General features: G+C 40.5%; 1 protein-coding gene across 1 annotated transcript; it reads left to right on the forward strand.

The window, feature by feature from the left end:
• On the forward strand, positions 1–20,328 carry CDC23 (cell division cycle 23). Its single transcript, XM_032336607.1, has 16 exons — positions 1–200; positions 283–355; positions 2,901–3,038; positions 4,710–4,752; positions 5,523–5,628; positions 5,748–5,880; positions 7,429–7,606; positions 7,693–7,790; positions 7,939–8,020; positions 17,305–17,458; positions 17,579–17,698; positions 18,252–18,327; positions 18,662–18,723; positions 18,855–18,933; positions 19,011–19,130; positions 19,326–20,328. Exons 1-16 carry the CDS (start codon positions 40–42, stop codon positions 19,494–19,496), a joined length of 1,794 nt encoding a protein of 597 aa, XP_032192498.1. The 5' UTR covers positions 1–39; the 3' UTR covers positions 19,497–20,328.
• The last annotated feature ends 56 nt before the right edge of the window (positions 20,329–20,384 follow it).

Here is a 20,384-nt window from a genome sequence, read left to right on the forward strand (position 1 = left end):
ATTGTCGCTGGTGATTGGCTGGAGTGACGAGCCAGGAAAATGGCTGCTAGTCCGTCTGTAGTCCCGGTGGCTGTGACTGCTGCCGTGATCCCCGTCCTGTCACCCAGCAGCGATTTCTCAAATTTGCGAGAAATTAAGAAGCAGCTGCTACTCATCGCAGGCCTTACCCGGGAGCGGGGCCTGCTACACAGTAGCAAATGGTGAGATGTCGGGGTCGAAAGGGGCTGGACTTGGATTCTTGGCCTTGGGGTCCGTGGAGCTAATTCAGTTTGGGTGTTCCAGGTCCGCGGAGTTGGCCTTCTCCCTCCCCGCCTTGCCTCTGGCCGAGCTGCAGCCGCCGCCGCCTATTACAGAGGTAAGGATTTCCATCTCTGCTAGCGCTCCTCATCAACCCGAAGAGTTACCGAGTGCACTGTCGCTGGATGGGACCATAATGCTTATCAGGAATGTTTGTGGAGGGAATTCAAGCATTTAAGGAGCTGAATGTTCTAAGCGATTTTATCAGTGTGGGTTTGTTGATCTTTGTAAAGATTTGGTAGTGCTTTACTTAAGCTGGAGAAAATTAGTAAACAGTCCTCAAAAGACTTAAGCCTTTTAAGGTTTTGTAGCCCAACCCAATGTTCTTTACGTTGAGGAGGATCAAAATTTTTGTTTTTGTTTTTTTTTTAAAGATTTGTCTGAGAGTGAGAGAGCGAGAGAGAGCGCACAAGTAGGGGGAGTGGTAGGCAGAAGGAGAAGCAGGTTTCCCTCAGAGCAAGGAGCCGGATATGGGACTGGAACCCAGGACCCTGGGATCAAGACCTGAGCTGAAGGCCGAGGTTCAACGCACTGAGCCACCCAGGACTACCCAGAAGACTCAAAGGTTTTAACAACAGTGTGAAACTGGCTTTGGATTCAAATAGTTCAAATCTCAGCTACACATGTGACTTTGGGCAACTTACATAATATGATGAGCCATAGTTTTTTCATTTGTGAAATGCAGATAATAATAGTATCTACTTTAAGGGAATATAGAGAAAATTAAATGAGATACTAATATACTTCATATATGATCTATATAGCAGGTATTTTTACATAGTCTGTGTAGTCTGAATGATTTTCATCATAATCCATTTCGTTTTTCCTGAAGATGCCACTTCTTAACCCCAGAAACCATGAGTATTTCCTACTCCAAAAGGTATTGGAGATGAGAGGGGATGGGGAAGGAAAAAAGCAAATGGTGAGAGGATATGAAAAAGGACACTAGAGGAGCGCCTGGGTGGCTCAGTGGGTTAAAGCCTCTGCCTTCAGCTCAGGTCATGATCCCAGGGTCCTGGGATTGAGTCCCAAATCCAGCTCTCTGTTGGGTGGGGAGCCCGCTCCCCCCCCACCCCGCCTCTCTGCCTACTTGTGATCTCTCTCTCTGTCAAAAACAAAAACAAACAAACAAAAAAAAACTTAAAAAAAAAAAAGCTACTAGACTCTTAAGCTGAATGGATATATTTAGAACTTGTTACAATGAAGGAAACACTGAATATGTTTTGGTTCTGATAATATTTGGTTTTGTTCTGATAATATTTGCAGCAAGAGGGATAAGGAGAATGAAGTTATTAAAGTTTTAAACAACTTACCCCTAGAATTTGTGAGAATTGTATGCTTTTTTAACTTAAATATGCATCATCTCTTTTATTTACATACAGAATTATGTCTGTGTTCTGTACCTTTTGCAATACTAACATGTCAAAACTTTTTGAAGTATAAAAAACACAAGTAATTGCACAGTATATTGCATTTTTTTAAAGACATTATTCATTTATTTATCACAGAGCGAGAGAGAGCGAGCACTTGTAATGGGGAGAGACAGGGGAAGGGAGAAGCAAACTCCCTGCTGAACAAGGAGCTTGATGCGGGACTCCATCCCAGGACCCTGAGATCATGAGCTGAGCCCAAGGCAGATGGTTAACCAACTGAGCCACCCAGGCATCCCACTATATTACATTTTTGTACATATTTGAAAGACTAGAAGAGGCAAATATCAGATATTAATGCTAGACATTTTCCATGATGTTTCCACTATTTCCTCCTCAAATCTCTACTACTTGCTCCATTTTACCGATAAAGAAGGAATTCTCAGGGGCACCTGGGGGCTCAGTCGTTAAGCGTCTGCCTTTGGCTCAGGTCACGATCCCAGGGTCCTGGGATCTAGTCCTGCATCTCTGTCAAATAAATTTAAAAAATATTTTAATTAAAAAAATAAAATAAAAAAGAAAGGAATTCTCAGAGAAACTAAGTAACTTCCCTATTAATGTCATGAAACCAGTAATTTAAGGAATTGCAATTTGAATCCAGGTCCCTAACACTAAAGTCTATGCAACTCCCACTAAATTTAAAGAAAAAGTACACGTTTCTGAGTGTATTGGTTTAGTTTTTTAAATTTTTATTTTTTTCCCCAACTTTTTATTTTGGAAAAAAGTTCCATAACCTTAGGGAGCACCTGGGTGGCTCAGTCAGTTAAGTGTCTGCCTTCAGCTCAGGTCATGATCTCAGGGTCTTGGGATAGAGCCCTATATCGGGCTCTCTGCTCATTGGGGAGCCTCCTTCTTGCTCTCCCTCTGCCCCTCCCCCTGCTCATTTTCTGTCTGTCTCCTCTCTATCAAATAAATAAATAAAAATTTTAAAAAATTTCCATAATCTTAGTTTGTAATAAAATAATATACAAAAATAATTTATTCATATATGTATATGTAAATATATATATATATATATATGCTAGGTTTTGGGGAGGAGCAAAATACTTTTTCTTACATCTTGAAATTAATGGGTATACTTCTTTTTTTGTTAATGAATATGCTTCTTGAATTTTAATTTTTATTATCTTATATAAACTTACTTAAACTTATATAAACTTGTCTCTCTTCTAGGAGGATGCCCAGGATATGGATGCTTACACCCTGGCCAAAGCCTACTTTGATGTTAAGGAGTATGATCGCGCAGCACATTTCCTGCATGGCTGCAATAGCAAAAAAGCCTATTTTCTATACATGTATTCCAGATATCTGGTGAGGACCATTTTAAGATATCATTCTGCCTTCAGTGCCATCCATATTTAACACCAAGGGGGAGAACTTTAATCTTTAAAATAGTTTAGCAGTAGTCTTCTTGTTAAATGTACTTTATACTTAACGGTAATAAAGAAAGTATAAAAAAAAAAAGTTTAAAAATGACAGTATCCACAGGGTACTGGGTGCCTGGCTGGCTATTCTGTGGAGCATGTGACTTTTTGATCTCTCAGGGTCATGAGTTTGAGCTCATGGGTGTAGAGCTTTGGGTGTAGAGCTTACTTAAAAAAATCTTTTTAGGGCGCCTGGGTGGCTCAGTGGGTTAAGCCGCTGCCTTCGGCTCAGGTCATGATCTCAGGGTCCTGGGATCGAGTCCCACATCGGGCTCTCTGCTCGGCAGGGAGCCTGCTTCCCTCTCTCTCTCTCTGCCTGCCTCTCCATCTACTTGTGATTTCTCTTTGTCAAATAAATAAATAAAATCTTTAAAAAAATAAATAAATAAAATAAAAATCTTTTTAAAAAATTGACAGTATTTTTTTTTAAGTTTTATTTATAATTCATGAGCCCAAGATCATAAGTCGTGTGCTCTTCTGACTGAGCCAGCCATGTGCCCTGATAATACTCATTATTGACAAATGTGTGAGGCAATAGACTCCCTATTTTGGTAGTAAAAGTTCATAAAGAGGTTTTAGAAATCAATTTTGGCAGATTATGTCCATATGAAATACTGTGACCAGACAATTCTTTTAAGAAACTTGTCAAATAGAAATAGTTCAATAAAAAAAAAAAAAGAAAAGAAAAAAAAAGAGAAATACTTCAATATACGCACAGGATATATGAATAGGGATATTTATTATTTTTTGTGATAGCCATAAAATGTCAATAACCTAAATAGTCATTGTTGATTCTTGCCTGAAGTATTTTTTTTTTTTTAAAGATTTTATTTATTTATTTGACAGAGAAAGAGATCACAAGTAGGCACAGAGGCAGGCAGAGAGAGGGAGGGAAGCAGGCTCCCCGCTGAGCAGAGAGCCTGATGTGGGGCTTGATCCCAGGACTCGAGATCATGACCCAATCTGAAGGCAGAGGCTTAAGCCACTGAGCCACCCAGGTGCCCTTTGCCTGAAGTATTCTTTAAAGTGATGTTGCAAAGTGATGATTTTCCACACCAGTATTCTCTTTACATTTATTACTTGCCACTTGGCATTCTATACTATACATGAGCTTTTCCTCCCCTTCTTCTCCATTTATTTATTTATTTAATATCAAAGATTCATATATTTGTAATTGTTTGTTATTTAGTACTTTACCTAATTAGTTTGGTGCTCGGTTTATTTCAGATTTAACCTTTGGGAGCCCTTGAATTATTTAAAAGTAGTGACTGTGGGGCGCCATGGTGACCCAGTCAGTTGAGTCTCTGATTCTTGGTTTCTATTCTGGTTTGATCTCATGGTTGTAGGATCCATGTTGGGCTCTGTACTTAGAATCTGCTTAGGACTCTTCCTCTACTCTCCCCCCCCCCAAAAATAAATAACTCTCTAAAAAGTAAAAAATAAGAGCAGTGGCTGGTAGTATCTGCCATTTGGTTAGACTTGGGCCCTTTATCTGGAGTTTTAGAATGAGTTTCAAAATAAACTGAGATAATACCTTTCTATTGATTTTCTCTTACAGTCTGGAGAAAAGAAGAAGGATGATGAAACAGTTGATAGCCTAGGTATGAATTTCTTTCCCTTATCTTTTGGACTAAAGCAGGGGTTGTACACTTAAATGCCGACATGAGCCAGGCAGGTTATAAATGTGTGAAGCGGACCTAGGAGGACTGTTACAAATTGGGGAGCACAACTTCCTGCTTGTTACATACCTCCGGCTGAGGACTACCTTAAGGAAATGTGGGCCTAGTGTTATCAAGACTTTCTTCCCTTGGCCCTACACTATTCTTTGGAACCTGAAGCTAAAAACGCTGATTTTTAGTTGAGGCTTGTGATTTTTAAACATTGATAACTTTTGAATTTTTAAAACCCTTCTGCCGGCCTGGAGCACCTGGGTAGCTCAGTCAGTTGGGAGTCTGATTCTTGATTTTGGCTTGAATCATGATCTCAGGGTCCTCAGGTTGAGCCCCACTAGAAGATCCATGCTTAGCTGGGAGTCTACTTGAGATTCTGTCTGTCTGACTGTCTCTCTTTCTCTCCCCTCACCCCCCCACCACTTACACTATCTCTCTCTGTCTAAAATAAATAAATACATCTTAAAACAACAACAACAAACAACCTCTGTGGATCTAACAACATATGACTGCAGACCATTTATCAGTTTTAATTTCTAGAACAAAGTAAATGGATTATATAAGATGTTGGCCACTTCTCAGCATTCTTACATAACTGGTATAAGTTCCAGTTGTAACTTTGGTTGATGCCAAAGGGAATGTCTAGATCTATGAAATGAGCATTGGCAGTCTTTCCTTAGATGTGAGATTTTGTTTCCTAGGTCCGCTGGAGAAAGGACAAGTAAAAAATGAGGCACTTAGAGAATTGAGAGTGGAGCTCAGCAAAAAACACCAGGCTCGTGAACTTGATGGATTTGGCCTTTATTTGTAAGTGTCAGAGTAATTTGGACTTTTCTATAACATTTTCTCCTGAGTAGAGGGGAGGTGTTAGAGAGGAGGTGTTATGAAACATTAACTTCTCCTGTAATTGTTTCTTGCCTTCCTAGATATGGTGTGGTGCTTCGAAAACTGGACCTGGTGAAAGAGGCCATTGATGTGTTTGTGGAGGCTACTCATGTTTTGCCTTTGCATTGGGGAGCCTGGCTAGAACTCTGTAACTTGATTACAGACAAAGAGATGGTAAATTGAGAAATTTATATGAATGAACTTCTGCTCCAAGTCTTATGTGATTCTGTAATGGGATGGGAGGAGAGAGGTTTGCTAAACCTTTGCTTGTAGCTAGGTCTTTGCTCCTTCTGTAATCTCTTTCACTGTTGGAATTTCAGTCTTCATTTGAAAGTCTAATGTCTGGCTCTTGGCTGGTAGTTGCTGTTGTATTTATGTGTAGTTAGATTATCTTCTCTTTATTTCATGTTTCCATATTCGAGTTCTACTGTAACTTGTATAAACTAAATGTTAGTATACTTTGTTTCCTTATTCCAGAAATGCTATAGGAAAGGTTTCTCTGACGTCAAGGATTATATTGAAAACATTTCTAAGGTCTCTTCTGGGCTGTCCTAGGACTCCATAAAGATTTATAGATTTGTTAATGAAATAATGTATATGGAAACTGCTTTATCAACAGCAATCCCTTTATTAGTCATTGTTAGAGGACATTGTCTATAGAGTTTATTTTGCCATTCTTCAGTAGTTAATGGAATTGATAATATACTTCATTTTGTTGGCTTTGAAGAGCCAAAGGCTGGTTGATTTCCCCCAATAATGGTATGTGTTGCTAAATCTGTGTCTGAAATCTTATCTTGGTTTATTCTTATTCATTATCTCTAACTGCCTGATAGACTTTTATTAAAAGTTTGTTTTATCTCTGAACTCAAAATATGCAAAACCAAGTTTCTGATCTTGCCTGACAAATTCTCATTCTTCCTCCCAGCTTGAGAGGCTCTCTTAATAGCATCACTGCTTCTCAAGATACCCAGTCTTGATGCTATCGGTCATATTTGTTCTCTTTCTCTTACTCTTCTTATGTCTAGTCATTTGCCAGACCTCGCCATGGTTTTCTTCTTATATACATCTCTTTCTCTTGGTTTTCTTCGCTATCTTGGTTTTCAACATAGATTTGAATTACTAGTAATTAATAGCTACTTTTCTGTCTAGCTTTTCCATTTATACACTCGCATTCCCAAGCTATCGTGTTTACTCTTTTCAAACTTACTCTTAAAACACCCATGTCATTATGTCATTCTCTTGCCCAAAATTGTAGTGGTCTCCTGTTGCATCCCACTTGCTATTGCACCATAGTACCTGCCCTACCAGTTCAGTCTTATTTTTTCACTACTTTTGAGCACATAGCTTCCCCTTAAACTAGGCTAGTTTCCTCATCCTATTTACGTACACTCATCAGGATTGTTTTGCCAGTGTTTATGTTGTTGCCCTGCTTAGAATGTTCTTTTTTTCCTCTTCCTCTCTCTTTTTTCTTTTCAAATTCTAACCATCCTCTAAGACTCACCTGAAATCCTATCTTTTCTTTGAAGTCTTCCTCAACTAGGTCATTCCTTCCTATTGTGCTTGTGAGTCCTGCTCACTTAATTGAATTGCCCTGTGTTCATTGTTAGGTGTTCTCATAGTTTTGGTGATAAATTTCTTTAGACAATAAAGATAGTTCCTTGATGTTCATTTGGGAGAGAGGTCAAAGTATATTAAGTGTGTCCCTCTCTCTCCTGCTGGCAGCTGAAGTTCCTGTCTTTGCCAGACACCTGGATGAAAGAGTTTTTTCTGGCTCATATATACACAGAGTTGCAGTTGATAGAGGAGGCCCTGCAAAAGTATCAGAATCTCATTGATGTGGGCTTCTCTAAGAGCTCATATATTGTTTCCCAAATTGCAGTTGCCTATCACAATATCAGAGGTGAGTGAATAAGGACAATGAAATACCATCAAATCCTGAAGGTAGCACTGTATTGTTTTCTAAACTTTCTTATCTTCTTTCTACAGATATTGACAAAGCCCTATCTATTTTTAATGAGCTAAGGAAACAAGACCCTTATAGGATTGAAAATATGGACACATTCTCCAACCTTCTTTATGTCAGGGTGAGCTGTTTCCTTTGCTTACTCTTGTTCAAGCTCTTTTGTGCTTTAATCTCCAGGATTGGATTGTCACTGGGTTGCATTAGCCATGAGAAATATAGTTCATGGAGTTCCTCACTCTTGCTTAGATTGTCTTTCTTTTTTCTTCCAGAGCATGAAATCTGAGTTGAGTTATCTGGCTCACAACCTCTGTGAGATAGATAAATACCGTGTAGAAACATGCTGTGTAATTGGTAAGAGACTACTTTTTTTCTTTTAAGATTTGTTTTCCTTATAAGTAATATAAATGTAAGAATAATGCTATAAAAGCATCAAGGATAACAAAATCATAGACTGTAGAATGTAAAAACTGGGTATAATCCCTCCTCCAAGATTGGTAAACATGACTCCAGAATATTTTTCTGTGTGAATACTAAAAATGAGAGTGTGGGTGCATGTGTGTGTATTAATTTGCTTGCAAAACTGTATCATTATAAACACTGATTTGTAACTTCCTCTTTTCTTTTTTAACCGTTTATCTTTTCAATCATTTTATTTAGTACATCTAGATTTGTATTATTTTGATAGCTATTTGGTATTACGTAGATGTGCCATCATTTTTATGCAGTCATTTTCTATTGTATAAGTTGTGGCCACTGTTTGTTGATATAAAAATAGTTTCAGGAACCATCTTTGTGGGTGTGGATGTATGTGTGTGCATGTGCAAAATGGCATTGTTTTGTTTTGTTTTGTTTTGTTTTAGATTTTATTTATTTATTTGCAAGAGAGAGATACAGCGAGAGAGGGAACACAAGCAGGGGGAGTGGAAGAGGGAGAAGCAGGCTCCCCGAGACCTGATCCCAGGACCCTGAGATCATGACTTGAGCTGAAGGCAGACACTTAATGACTGAGCCCCAAAATGGCAGTTTTATTAAAGATCAGGGTACAGGATCTGTGGGCAGAAAGAACTGCTGTGCTGGGGTCTTGAGGAGTGGGGATTATATACTTGGAGTTGGGGGAAGGAAAAGGGAGGTTTCAAAAGAACTTTCATATGCTAAAGAGGACTGACCTATAAAATACTGAAGGCCTTGTCATTTTCAAGTTAAGATTGTTTTCCCCTCTAGCAAGGTATTAACTTTAAGATAGTTGGGAGATTCCTGGAAGAAAATCACACATGTCCCACCCTGGAATGGGCGTTTAGGGGAGGTTGTAGGCTGTCAGCTTATGCTTTGTCTTCAGATTGTCTTCTGCTCTCTCATCATTTCCCCCCTGAACAATTTTGACCCTTAAATCTTCAAGGTTGTTGAAGGTGGAAGATCTCATCTTTTGTAACTTCTTCTTGCTGAGTAGGGGTGTAGTGATGCCCCTACCTAGGTCAACATTGTTCAGTTGGGGAACACATAGGGGAGTTATGAAAGGGGAGGCATCTGAATCCAGCACAGTTAACATATATGAACTTCCTTGAGTAGGTGGGGTCATCTGTTCATGTGAAGTCATTGTAGGTGTAGTCTTGGCACCAAGCAGAGAGATACTGAAAAAGAATGCATTAAGAGGAGTATGGCTATAAAGAAGACCAGTAAAGAGATCCTTAATAGTTGACTATAATTCTCCTCCAATCCAGGAGTTTAAAGCAGTCGCTAAAGGAAAGAGAACATTTAAAGCACCATTTTGAGTATTCATGTCAGTTAAAAACCCAGAAATATTTTTGTGATAATTTGAAATAAATGCACAGCATTCTGTTCTTATGATAGTGCAGGTTCTGCCTTGTGCAAGAGTTAAAGCACCTAATGTCATTCTGTTTTGTAAAGCTGCCTTACACATTTGTATTACTTCAGTATTTAATGGAGAAATGTTATCTTGAGTGTCATTTAGGGATTTGACCATGTACTTATTAAGAGCTTCTTTGTGTCAAACAACATCCTCCAGTCTTAAAGAGGGAACAAAGATGGATGCTAGGTGGTCATACCAACAAGACACAGGACATATCCACCATTGTTTTATATTTGGAAGGTTAGCTGGGTTGGTAATGCTTTTAATAATGCGTCCATGCATCCAGGCAAAACCCAGAGTACCTGGGCCTATCCAGCCTGGGGAAGCAGTGGCCACAAGTTAGAGTCATGTAGCCATTGAGTCCCAGCCAGGAGCCGGCCATCTAATACTGGGCCTCCTTGAATTGCAGTCAGGATATTAAGGGCTATTTAGTTTTGGAGGGTCATCCTTTGAATTTGTGTGAATTTCAGGCCCATTTGATGGGGGACTTATGGCTTGATAATAATCCCTTTTCTTTAAATTGCACCATGGACATATAGGACTAGGATGGCATATTTGGAGTCAGTATAAATATTTTTAAGGCTTTTGCCAATTGCAAAGCACAGGTGGGGGCTACAAATTCTGCTTTGGGGCAGACGTGTTTGCTGATAGGGCTTTGGCCTCAGCAGTCTGAGTTAGACTGACTATCGCATAAGCATACCCAGCTTTTCTTACCCCTTTTTCATGAAACAGCTGCCATTGGTAAACCAACTGTCGTCTGCATTTTTGATAGGTGAATCTTTTTTTTTTTTTCAAGATTTTATTTATTTATTTGACAGACAGAGATCACAAGTAGGTAGAGAGGCAGGCAGAGAGAGAGGGGGAAGCAGGCTTCCCGCTGAGTAGAGCCCGATGCGGGGCCCATTCCCAGGACCCCGGGTCCATGACCTGAGCTGAAGACAGAGGCTTTAAACCACTGAGCCACCCAGGCACCCCTAGGGGAATCTTTTAAATCTGGTTGACTAGAATAAGCAAGATCAATGACCTCTGAACAGTTATGCTCTATAGAGGTTATGATGGTCAGGTCCATGCATAAGGGTAGCTGGGTTTAAAGTTTGACAGGTTTTAAGTATTATTTCTGGCATATCTATAACCATTGCCTGGTGTTTAATATGTCAGTTTCCCATGGGATGCCTGGGTGGCTCAGTCGGTTAAGCATCTGCCTTCGGCTCAGGTCATGATCCCAGTGTTGAGGGATCAAATCCTGCATTGGGATCCTTGTTCAGCAGGGAGCCTACTTCTCCCTCTGCCAGCTCTGCCTGCAGCTGTCCCTGATTGTGCACTCTTGCTCTCTGATAAATAAATAAAATCTTAAAAAAGAAAAAGGTCAGTTTCCCAACATTCCCTGGTGGCTTTTGGTTTCTAAGATACTCTGCACCTGATGTGAAGTCATTACAGTCAGGGACTGTCCCATAGTGAGCTTTGAGGCTCCTTTTACCAGGAAGGCTGTTACATACTTGGCTAAAGTCTTTATTTGCGATTGCACCTGCATAGAGGTGGCTTCTCGAATAAATATGACTACAAGGGATGAAACCATCAAGAAACTCCCCCTCTTTAAAAGACATTTATTTATTTATTTATTTGAGAGAGAGCACGAGCGGGGGCGGGGTGGGGGCGGAAGAGGGAAAGGGAGAAGCAGACTACCCAGTAGATGCTACCAAACCTCTTCCCCCAGTTGTGACAACCAAAAATGTATGCAGATAACTGTCAAATCTTGGGGTTAGACTTATCTGTGGTTGAGAACCATGGCCCTATGTATTCTACATACACTAGTATGACCTGATCATCAGTTGACATCAACACATCAGTAGCCACTTTTGGATGAAAGTAAGCTTGGTTGTGATTGAAAACCTCGGTACCCTAGAAACAAAAGGGAGATGTCTGTTGCTGGGTGTGTGATGACACGGCGTTGAGATCATACACACGGCGTTGAGATCATACATTTGTATCTTTCTAGGTCAGAAGTTTTTTTTTAAATTTTTTTTTTAAAGATTTTATTTATTTGACAGACAGAGATCACAAATAGGCAGAGAGACAGGCAGAGAGAGAGGAGGAAGCAGGCTCCCTGCTGAGCAGAGAGCCCGATACGGGGCTTGATCCCAGGACCCTGGGATCATGACCTGAGCCGAAGGCAGAGGCTTTAACCCACTGAGCCACCCAGGTGCCCCTAGGTCAGGAAGTTCTTAAACCAATAGAATTTCAGTCCATCAATTCACTATTTCTAGCTCTTGAGGAAGTTGTAGTTCAGTATGAGAAAAAAGCATTAAAAAAATGTAATAGGGGGTACCTGGGTGGCTCAGTCATTAAGTTGCTGCCTCTAGCTCAGGTCATGTTCCTGGAGTCATGGGATCAAGCCCCATATTGGGCTCACTGCTCGGCAGGGAGTCTGCTTCTCCCTTTCCCACCCCTGCTGCCTGTGTTCCCTCTCTTGCTGTGTGTCTCTCTGTCAAATAAATAAAATCTTAAAAATAAAAATGTAACAGGAACTATTGGAATGTGAGAGTGGGAGTTAGTGATCTTTTCAGTGTCAGCATTATGAAGAAAAGATAAAGTCTGTTATGAGGGTAGAACTTTCTTTTATTCAGAAAACATCTTTTGGGGACGCCTGGGTGGCTCAGTTGGTTGAGCAGCTGCCTTCGGCTCAGGTCATGATCCCAGCATCCTGGGATCGAGTCCCACATCGGGCTCCTTGCTCGGCAGGGAGCCTGCTTCTCCCTCTGCCTCTGCCTGCCATTCCGTCTGCCTGTGCTCGCTCTCTCTCCCTCTCTCTGACAAATAAATAAAATCTTAAAAAAAAAAAAAGAAAGAAAGAAAGAAAGAAAACATCTTTTGAGCATCTTCTGAGTGCCAGGCACTATACTTTGTATTGTAGTACCTACCCTAATTGCCTATTGAGGAATACTAATAAGAAAATAACTATAATGTAATAGGTTGAGTGTTAGGATTGAGATAAACTAAAGATACTGAGAGAGTTCATATAAATGATACCTAATTTAGCGTATGATTAGGGAAGTCTTCTTGAGAAGATGGTCCTTGAAGGCTGGGCAAAAGTAAAAGAGTTCAGTAAGGAAGGAAAAGGATTGACTTGGGAAGGGCATTGCATTGCAGAGGCACTGAAGTATGAAACGGGCATTGGGCATGAAGGAGCTCCTCGTCTGGAAGCATGGTGTGGGAGGGAGGTGGAAATGTTCAAAAAGGGGCCAGATCTTGACGAGTCTTTTATGCCTTGCTGAACATTTGGAACTTATTTTGAAAGTGGTAGGAGTCTTCTGAAGAATTTTTAATCAGAGAGTGATGAAAGTTCTCAGATTTTTATTTTCAAATGATGACTGTAGTCAGTGTGCTGGAAGAATTAGAAAAAGGGCAAGACTAGAGTCGGGGAGACCAGCTAGGAGATTTTTGCAATAATCTAGTCTAGGGATAATGATGAGAGCCTACGCTGAGGTATTGGCAGGAAGGATGGAGAGAGGCTATTAGATTTAGAAGATATTTAGGAAATAGAAGAAACAGGATTTGACAACTGGGTAACCAGATGGGCAGCAGTGCCCTGTACGAGAAGAAAGAAAACAGAGGTTGGGGAGATAAGGAACAATCCTTTTTTTCACCTCTTGACCTAGAGCCAATTAAAATAAAAGAAGACATATATCTGAAGAGTAATGATTTAGGAGTTTTTCAGTTTTTTAATAATCATTTGAGGTGAACTTTTTCTTTTTTTAAAGATTTTATTTATTTGAGAGAGAGAGAGATAGTAAGAGAAAGCACAAGGTGGGGGGTGGGAGGCTTAGGAGGAGGGAGGGAGAAGTGGACTCCCCACTGAGCAGGGAGCCTGAGTTGGGGAGTGGGGCTCGATCCCAGGCCCCAGGGATCATGACCCAAGGTGAGGGCAGATGCTTAGCCAACTGAGCCCACCTAGGCGCCCCTTGAGGTGAACTCCTTAATGAACTGTTTTATTCTCAGCATATCTGTAAATGGCCAGCACAGTGCTTGACATGGTAAATAAATGTTTGTTGAATTCAGCCCACCGACCTTAAAAATAAAAAATAAGGATTATTAGTTCATGGCTAAAAAATATACTTCAGCTTTCACATTGTAGCCAGTTCAGAGGAATTAAAAAGGAGAAAGAAGAATGGAGAGAAGAAAAGAAACTGAGGACCCGAAAGAATGAACTCTCTTATGAATAGAGTGGTGGCAGGGATCTCCTGTTTGTTTAGTCCTTGCTTTTCCTCTTAGGTCATGATACCAATTGATTGTTTCCCTCTGTGTCTTTTCTGGAGTCCTAATCTCTGAGAGGCAGCACTTAAATATATATAACAGCATATACTATAGAACGGTGTAGTTAAGTTTGGACTCTGGAATCAGGCTACTCAGTTTAAATCTTGGTTCTACTAGTAACTAGCTGAGTGACCTTGGGCTTAACCTGTCTATGCTGTAGTTTCCTCAATAAAGGCATAAACAGTAGATCCTTCTCTCAGGTAACTGTCATGAGGATTAGATAAATTAATGCCTAGAAAGTACTTATAACAATGTAGGTTGCCCAGCATGTTGTAACTTTCATTATACTTTGGCTCTTCCAAATAAGATAAAACAAAACAAAACAAAACAACCAAATCTCATTTACTTGGTCATTGCTCAAAACTTGGCTTGTTCTGACTTATTTAATGTCTCTGTCATCCTCACTGCTTTAGCACCTAGGGCTTATATAGGGCTATATCCCTTTTCCTGGGTGCCAAATCAGTATTTTGGCCTAGAAATGTGCCATGTTGATACATATAGCTTTCATTCCTTCCCTTTTCCTACTCCCTAGCTAATGACTATTTAGGTTATTTTTTCATTTGTACTGTTAGAAACATTTTGTTTCATAGCTACAACAGAAACAGGATTTGTGGGGTTTTTAAATTATTATTAAGTATAATGTTATATTAGTTTCAGGTGTACAACAGAGATTTGAGAATTCTGATTTTTTTTCTTTTTAAGATTTTGTTTATTTATTTGACAGAGATCACAAGTAGGCAGAGAGGGAGGCAGAGAAAGAGACAGGAAGGAAAGCGGGCTCCCTGCTGAGCAGAGAGCCCGATGCAGGGCTCGAACCCAGGACCCTGGGATCATGACTTGAGCCAAAGGCAGAGGCTTTAACCCACTGAGCCACCCAGGTGCCCTGACAATTCTGTATATTACTGAACACTCACTATAATAAGCATAGTCACCATACCAAGTTATTACAGTATTATTGACTGTATTCCCTATGCTGTACTTTGTAGTCTGTGACTTACTTTATAACTGGAAATGTATACCTTGTAATTATTCTTTTCTAAAAATAGCTTTATTGAAAAAAAACCAGCTTTGTTGAGGTATAATTTAATACCATAAAATTTACCAACTTTAAGGTTACAATTCAGTGAATTTTTTTTTTTTAAAGATTTTATTTATTTATTTGACAGAGAGAAATCACAAGTAGATGGAGAGGCAGGCAGAGAGGGAAGCAGGCTCCCTGCCGAGCAGAGAGCCCGATGCGGGACTCGATCCCAGGACCCTGAGATCATGACCTGAGCCGAAGGCAGCGGCTTAACCCACTGAGCCACCCAGGCGCCCAATTCAGTGAATTTTTATAAATTTGTACAGTTGTGTAACCATAGCCATAAATCCAGTTTAGAATATTCTGGCACCCTTGGAAGTTCCCTTGAATGTGTTTGCAGTTAGTCCCCCTTGCATTCCCTAGCAGCCACAGATTTGCCTTCTCACTCTCTATTTTGCCTTTTCTTGGAATTTTCATGTAAATGGAATCTTGGAATATTTAGTCTTACTGTGTAAAGAAGCTCATAAGCTTCTTTTACTTAGCTGTTTCCAAAGTTACCCATGTTGTAGCATGTATCGGTAGTTCTTTCCTTTTTAAAGATTGTATTTATTTATTTGACAGAGAGAAAGATCACATGTAGGCAGAGAGGCAGGCAGAGAGAGAAACAGGCTCCCCGCTCAGCAGAGACCCCGATGCGGGTTTCCATCCCAGGACCCTGAGACCATGACCTGATCCTGAGGCAGAGGCGTAATCCACTGAGCCACCCAGGCACCCCAATTCTTTCATTTTTAATGTTGACTAGTATTCCATTGTTTAGAGATATACATTTTGTTTATCCATTTCCCGATTGACATAAGACAGATGGCTTCTATACCCTTTCTGCAAATAAAATCTTTCAAAAATGCCAAAAACTTTCACTTGTTCTCTTCAGGACCAATGCTAATAGACCTGCTTTGATTCTTGTGGAAGAGAAGAGCTCAGAGCTCTGCCTTTTTATCCTTTGAGGACCTCTTTAGAAACCTAGGAATATAGTTGGAAAACTACCAAGCTAAAACATACTACAGACATTTCCTACTTTTTTTCATTGTTGTTTTTTGTTTAAAGATTTTATTTATTTATTTGTCAGAGAGAGAGAGAGAGCACACAAGCAGGGGGAGTGGCAAGCAGAGGGAGAAGCAAGCTCCCTGCTGGGCAAGGAGCCTGATGTGGGACAGGATCCCAGTGTGCCTATCCTGGGATCCTGACCTGAGTGGAAGGCAGACACTTAATCTAACCGACTGAGCCATCCAGGTGTCCCTTTCTACCCTTTGTTAAGAAAATGTGGATAATTAAGGAGGGCATGTGATGTGATGAGCACTAGGTGTTATACCTAACCAAAGAATCATTGAACATAGGGTGCCTGGGTGAGTCAGTGGGTTAAGCCTCTGCCTTTGGCTCAGGTCATGATCTCAGGGTCCTGGAGTCAAGCCCCATATCAGGTTCTCTGCTCAGCAGGGAGCCTGCTTCCCCTGTCCCCCAGCCTGCTTACCAGTGATCGATGTCTCTCTCTGTGTCAAATAAATAAATCAAATCTTTAAAAAAAAAAGAAGAAGAAGAAGAAGAAGAAGAAGCGTTGAACATTACGTCAAAAACTAATGATGTAGGGGCCCCTCGGTGGGTCAGTGGGTTAAGTCTCTGCCTTCGGCTCAGGTCACGATCCCAGGGTCCTGGGATTGAGCCCCGAATCGGGCTCTCTACTCAGCAGGGAGCCTGCTTCCTCCCCTCTCTCTCTGCCTGCCTCTCTGCCTACTTGTGATCTCTGTCTGTCAAATAAATAAATAAAATCTTTAAAAAAAACCCAAAAAACTAATGATGTATATGTTGGCTAATTGAATTTTAAATTTAAAAAATGGAGGAAGGGGCGCCTGGGTGGCTCAGTGGGTTAATCCTCTGCCTTCTGCCAAGATCATGGTCTCAGGGTCCTGGGATCGAGCCCCACATTGGGCTCTCTGCTCATCAGGGAGCCTGCTACCCCCTGCCTCCCCCCCCCCCCCGGCCTCTGCTGCCTCTCTGCCTACTTGTAATCTCTGTCTGTCAAATAAATAAATAAAATCTTTTAAATAATAATAATAATTAAAAATAAATAAAGAAATAAAAATTAAAAATGGAGGAAAAAAGAAAAAAGAAAATGTGGATAAATGCTGTATTCAGATGAAATAAACTGAAGAAAAACTTTTAAGTGTTAGGGAATTTTTTTTTTTTTAAACCAGAATGTGTGATAGATGCAGTATATTTCCCAAGGTAATGATGGTGTTCCCTTTGTATATATTGGCTTTTCTGCAAACACTTTGGGGGAATGGGTTATAGTTTCATGTCTGCTCTGGAATGCTATTTTAGTGAACTTATATTTTTACCTGTCTAGTTATTCATATATATATTTTTTTATTTTTCAATCAGGCAATTATTATAGTTTGCGTTCTCAGCATGAGAAAGCAGCCTTATATTTCCAGAGAGCCCTGAAATTGAATCCTCGGTATCTTGGGGCCTGGACACTGATGGGACATGAGTACATGGAGATGAAGAACACATCTGCTGCTATTCAGGCTTATAGGTGAGTTTCTAGTTGAGGAGGGAGGTAGAGGGGATTACTGTGATCTTAGGAGCCTCTCTTGACCCTATAAGTCGCTAACCTTGATTCTGCCCTCTAACCAGTCTCTCTTGCATTTTATAGACATGCCATTGAGGTCAATAAACGGGACTACAGAGCCTGGTATGGGCTTGGACAGACCTATGAAATCCTTAAGATGCCATTTTATTGCCTTTATTATTATAGACGGGCCCATCAACTTCGGTAAGTCTGGTGAATGATGTGTTTTATGAGAAGAGCTCATACTTTCCTTTACCTTTTGATAGGTACTGAAGAATCACAGTGAATGAATGGTTTTGACTCTTCGAGACCTGGGTTTAAACGTGCTGTATGCTTTTTGATCATTTTTTATGTAATGTATTCTAATGGGTTAATAGTTTAATTGTGAACACAAAATAATACAGTTATATGAAGAATTGTATTAAAGATCAGTCACTGTGTAGATTTGAAATAGTGGTTGGTGATGGTGTTTCCTTAAGGAGGGACTTTAGTTAGTTTTTTTTTTTTTTAAGATTTTATTTATTTATTTGTCAGAGAGAGAGGGAGCGAGCACATGCAGACAGAGTGGCAGGAAGAGATAGAGAGAGAAGCAGGCTCCCTGCTGAGCAAGGAGCCCGATGTGGGACTCTATCCCAGGACGCTGGGATCATGACCTGGGCTGAAGGCAGCCGCTTAACCAACTGAGCCACCCAGGCGTCCTGGACTTTAGATTTTTTTTAAAGGCTTTGCTCAGACTGCCTGTTTTTTTTTTTCTTAGGCCCAATGATTCTCGTATGCTGGTTGCTTTAGGAGAATGTTATGAGAAACTCAATCAACTAGTGGAAGCCAAAAAGGTACCTGTAATAGGGTCCTGCAGAATTGGAGCGGAAATTAGCAGTTTGGATGAACGGTTGGGCTCTCTGCTTTAATTGTCCTTCATGCTCATCTATCTACATATGAAAGTCTTAAGTATTTATGGACTCATAGGCTAAAAAGCAAAGAAGAACTGACATTATCAGTGTGCCTGTCAGTCTAGTAAAAATGCTTTGCATTCTGCAAGTCCATCCACACTTCTGGGTGGCTTATAAGACTTGGGCCTTTATGTGGTAGGCCATGGCATATGGGACATTGGGCAAAGTGACCATTTTTTTTTTGTTGGTTTTTTTTTTTTTTTTTTTTTTTGGACAGTGTTATTGGAGAGCTTATGCTGTGGGAGATGTGGAAAAAATGGCTCTGGTGAAACTGGCAAAGTGAGTGAAAGGAGTGAAATGCTGTTGTTATTTCTGTTGGCTTCTCTGGTATGGTATATCATGTGTTTTTACTTTTATCACTAGCTTGCTTTGAGATCCAATTTGTACTTACAGACCAATTTATTTTGTAGGCTTCATGAACAGTTGACTGAGTCAGAACAAGCTGCCCAGTGTTACATCAAATACATCCAAGATATCTATTCCTGTGGGGTATGTGTCATGAGCATCGGAATTAGGTTGCTGATCTCATCCTGACCACCTCAGTCACTCCTGCTTTCCCTGTCTAGGAAATAGTGGAGCACCTGGAGGAAAGCACTGCTTTCCGCTACTTGGCCCAGTACTATTTTAAGTGCAAGTTGTGGGATGAAGCTTCAACTTGTGCCCAAAAGTGTTGTGCATTCAATGATGTGAGTAGCAGTTCTTTATTAAAGGTTTGGATTTTAGGCTCAGACTTGGGATCTTTACTGTGACCCGAGGATGGAAGATGGGTGAGAAGTGGAAAGGCTACCTTGACCCGTGACACTTCAATATCAGCATTTTAGAACTTGTTTTTGAGAATAGCTTTGGACATATTTTGAAACAGTTGCCTGACTTTGTTTCAGACCCGGGAAGAAGGGAAGGCCTTGCTCCGGCAAATCCTACAACTTCGGAACCAAGGCGAGACTCCTTCTACTGAGATGCCTGCTCCCTTTTTCCTCCCTGCCTCACTGTCTGCTAACAACACTCCCACACGCAGAGTTTCTCCACTCAACCTGTCTTCAGTCACACCATAGTTGGCTGCTTTCAAGCCAACACATCACTAGACCCATGTTAAGCCTTACCTCCGTGTAAGGAATGGCCACGTCTGTTCTTCCAAGGACCTTGGTTTTTTTTATACAGATGGAAATAGCTCCTTGGGGACGGTTTATAGAATCACCTTTGGTCTAGACTGACAGAAGAATCCTGGCAACAGAAATTATCTTTTGCCAGTTAGAAGCACTTCTCTTTCCCTTCTGTTCAGAGAGTGGCTTCAGATCTTGGCCTTCTTCCCAGACCTCTTCCCCTCTAAAAAACATCCCTTTAACAGCACTTTAGCACAGGCAAGGCTTACAGGAACAAAATTTCAATGCTGCTGGGAGTGAGAGATTCCTTAGAGAGGCATGGAAAGGAGAAAAGTGTGCCATTCTACCCTCTGCAGGCAGTAGGGGCAATGTGTACCCTAGGGAGGTCAGGGCACTTGATAGACATGATCTCATCATTCTTGAATTTAAGGAACATGACTATGCTGTCAGAGGTAAGATTTGAGCAGAGTGAAGCTGTACATTTGTTCTTTCTTTGTGGGGACAGTCTTCTAAAACATCATTTTAAGGACTTTCCCTAGAAGCTTTCAAATAGAAAGGAGCCTACTAGAGTTAAATCAAAGAAGAGACAAAAAGAATCTTACTTTTTAGGGAACTATTGATGGCAAAAGAGCCTATGGAGTTAGCTCTACTCTTACTAAAGCAAATCAAGGAGGCAGGATTAATAGATAATTTCATGGACATTCAAGAGTGTTGTTTTGTGACTATATAGACAAGAATAAACTCACTTCAAGCTGGTCTGTTGTAATAAATATTTTTGATGTTATTTTTCTCCCCCCTCTGTTATCTTCAACAAAATGGTTCTTTCCGACTTCACTTGTT

This window comes from Mustela erminea, chromosome 3 (assembly GCF_009829155.1).
Source record: "Mustela erminea isolate mMusErm1 chromosome 3, mMusErm1.Pri, whole genome shotgun sequence".
Taxonomy (NCBI): Eukaryota; Metazoa; Chordata; class Mammalia; order Carnivora; family Mustelidae; genus Mustela; species Mustela erminea.

Excerpts from the sequence above, each read along its gene's own strand:
- CDC23 (XM_032336607.1), top strand. The coding sequence starts at position 40 with ATGGCTGCTAGTCCGTCTGTAGTCCCGGTGGCTGTGACTGCTGCCGTG. Across the intron at positions 5,629-5,747 it reads GATGGATTTGGCCTTTATTT|ATATGGTGTGGTGCTTCGAA; the intron begins GTAAGTGTCAGA and ends TTGCCTTCCTAG. Across the intron at positions 7,791-7,938 it reads CCAACCTTCTTTATGTCAGG|AGCATGAAATCTGAGTTGAG; the intron begins GTGAGCTGTTTC and ends TTTTTCTTCCAG.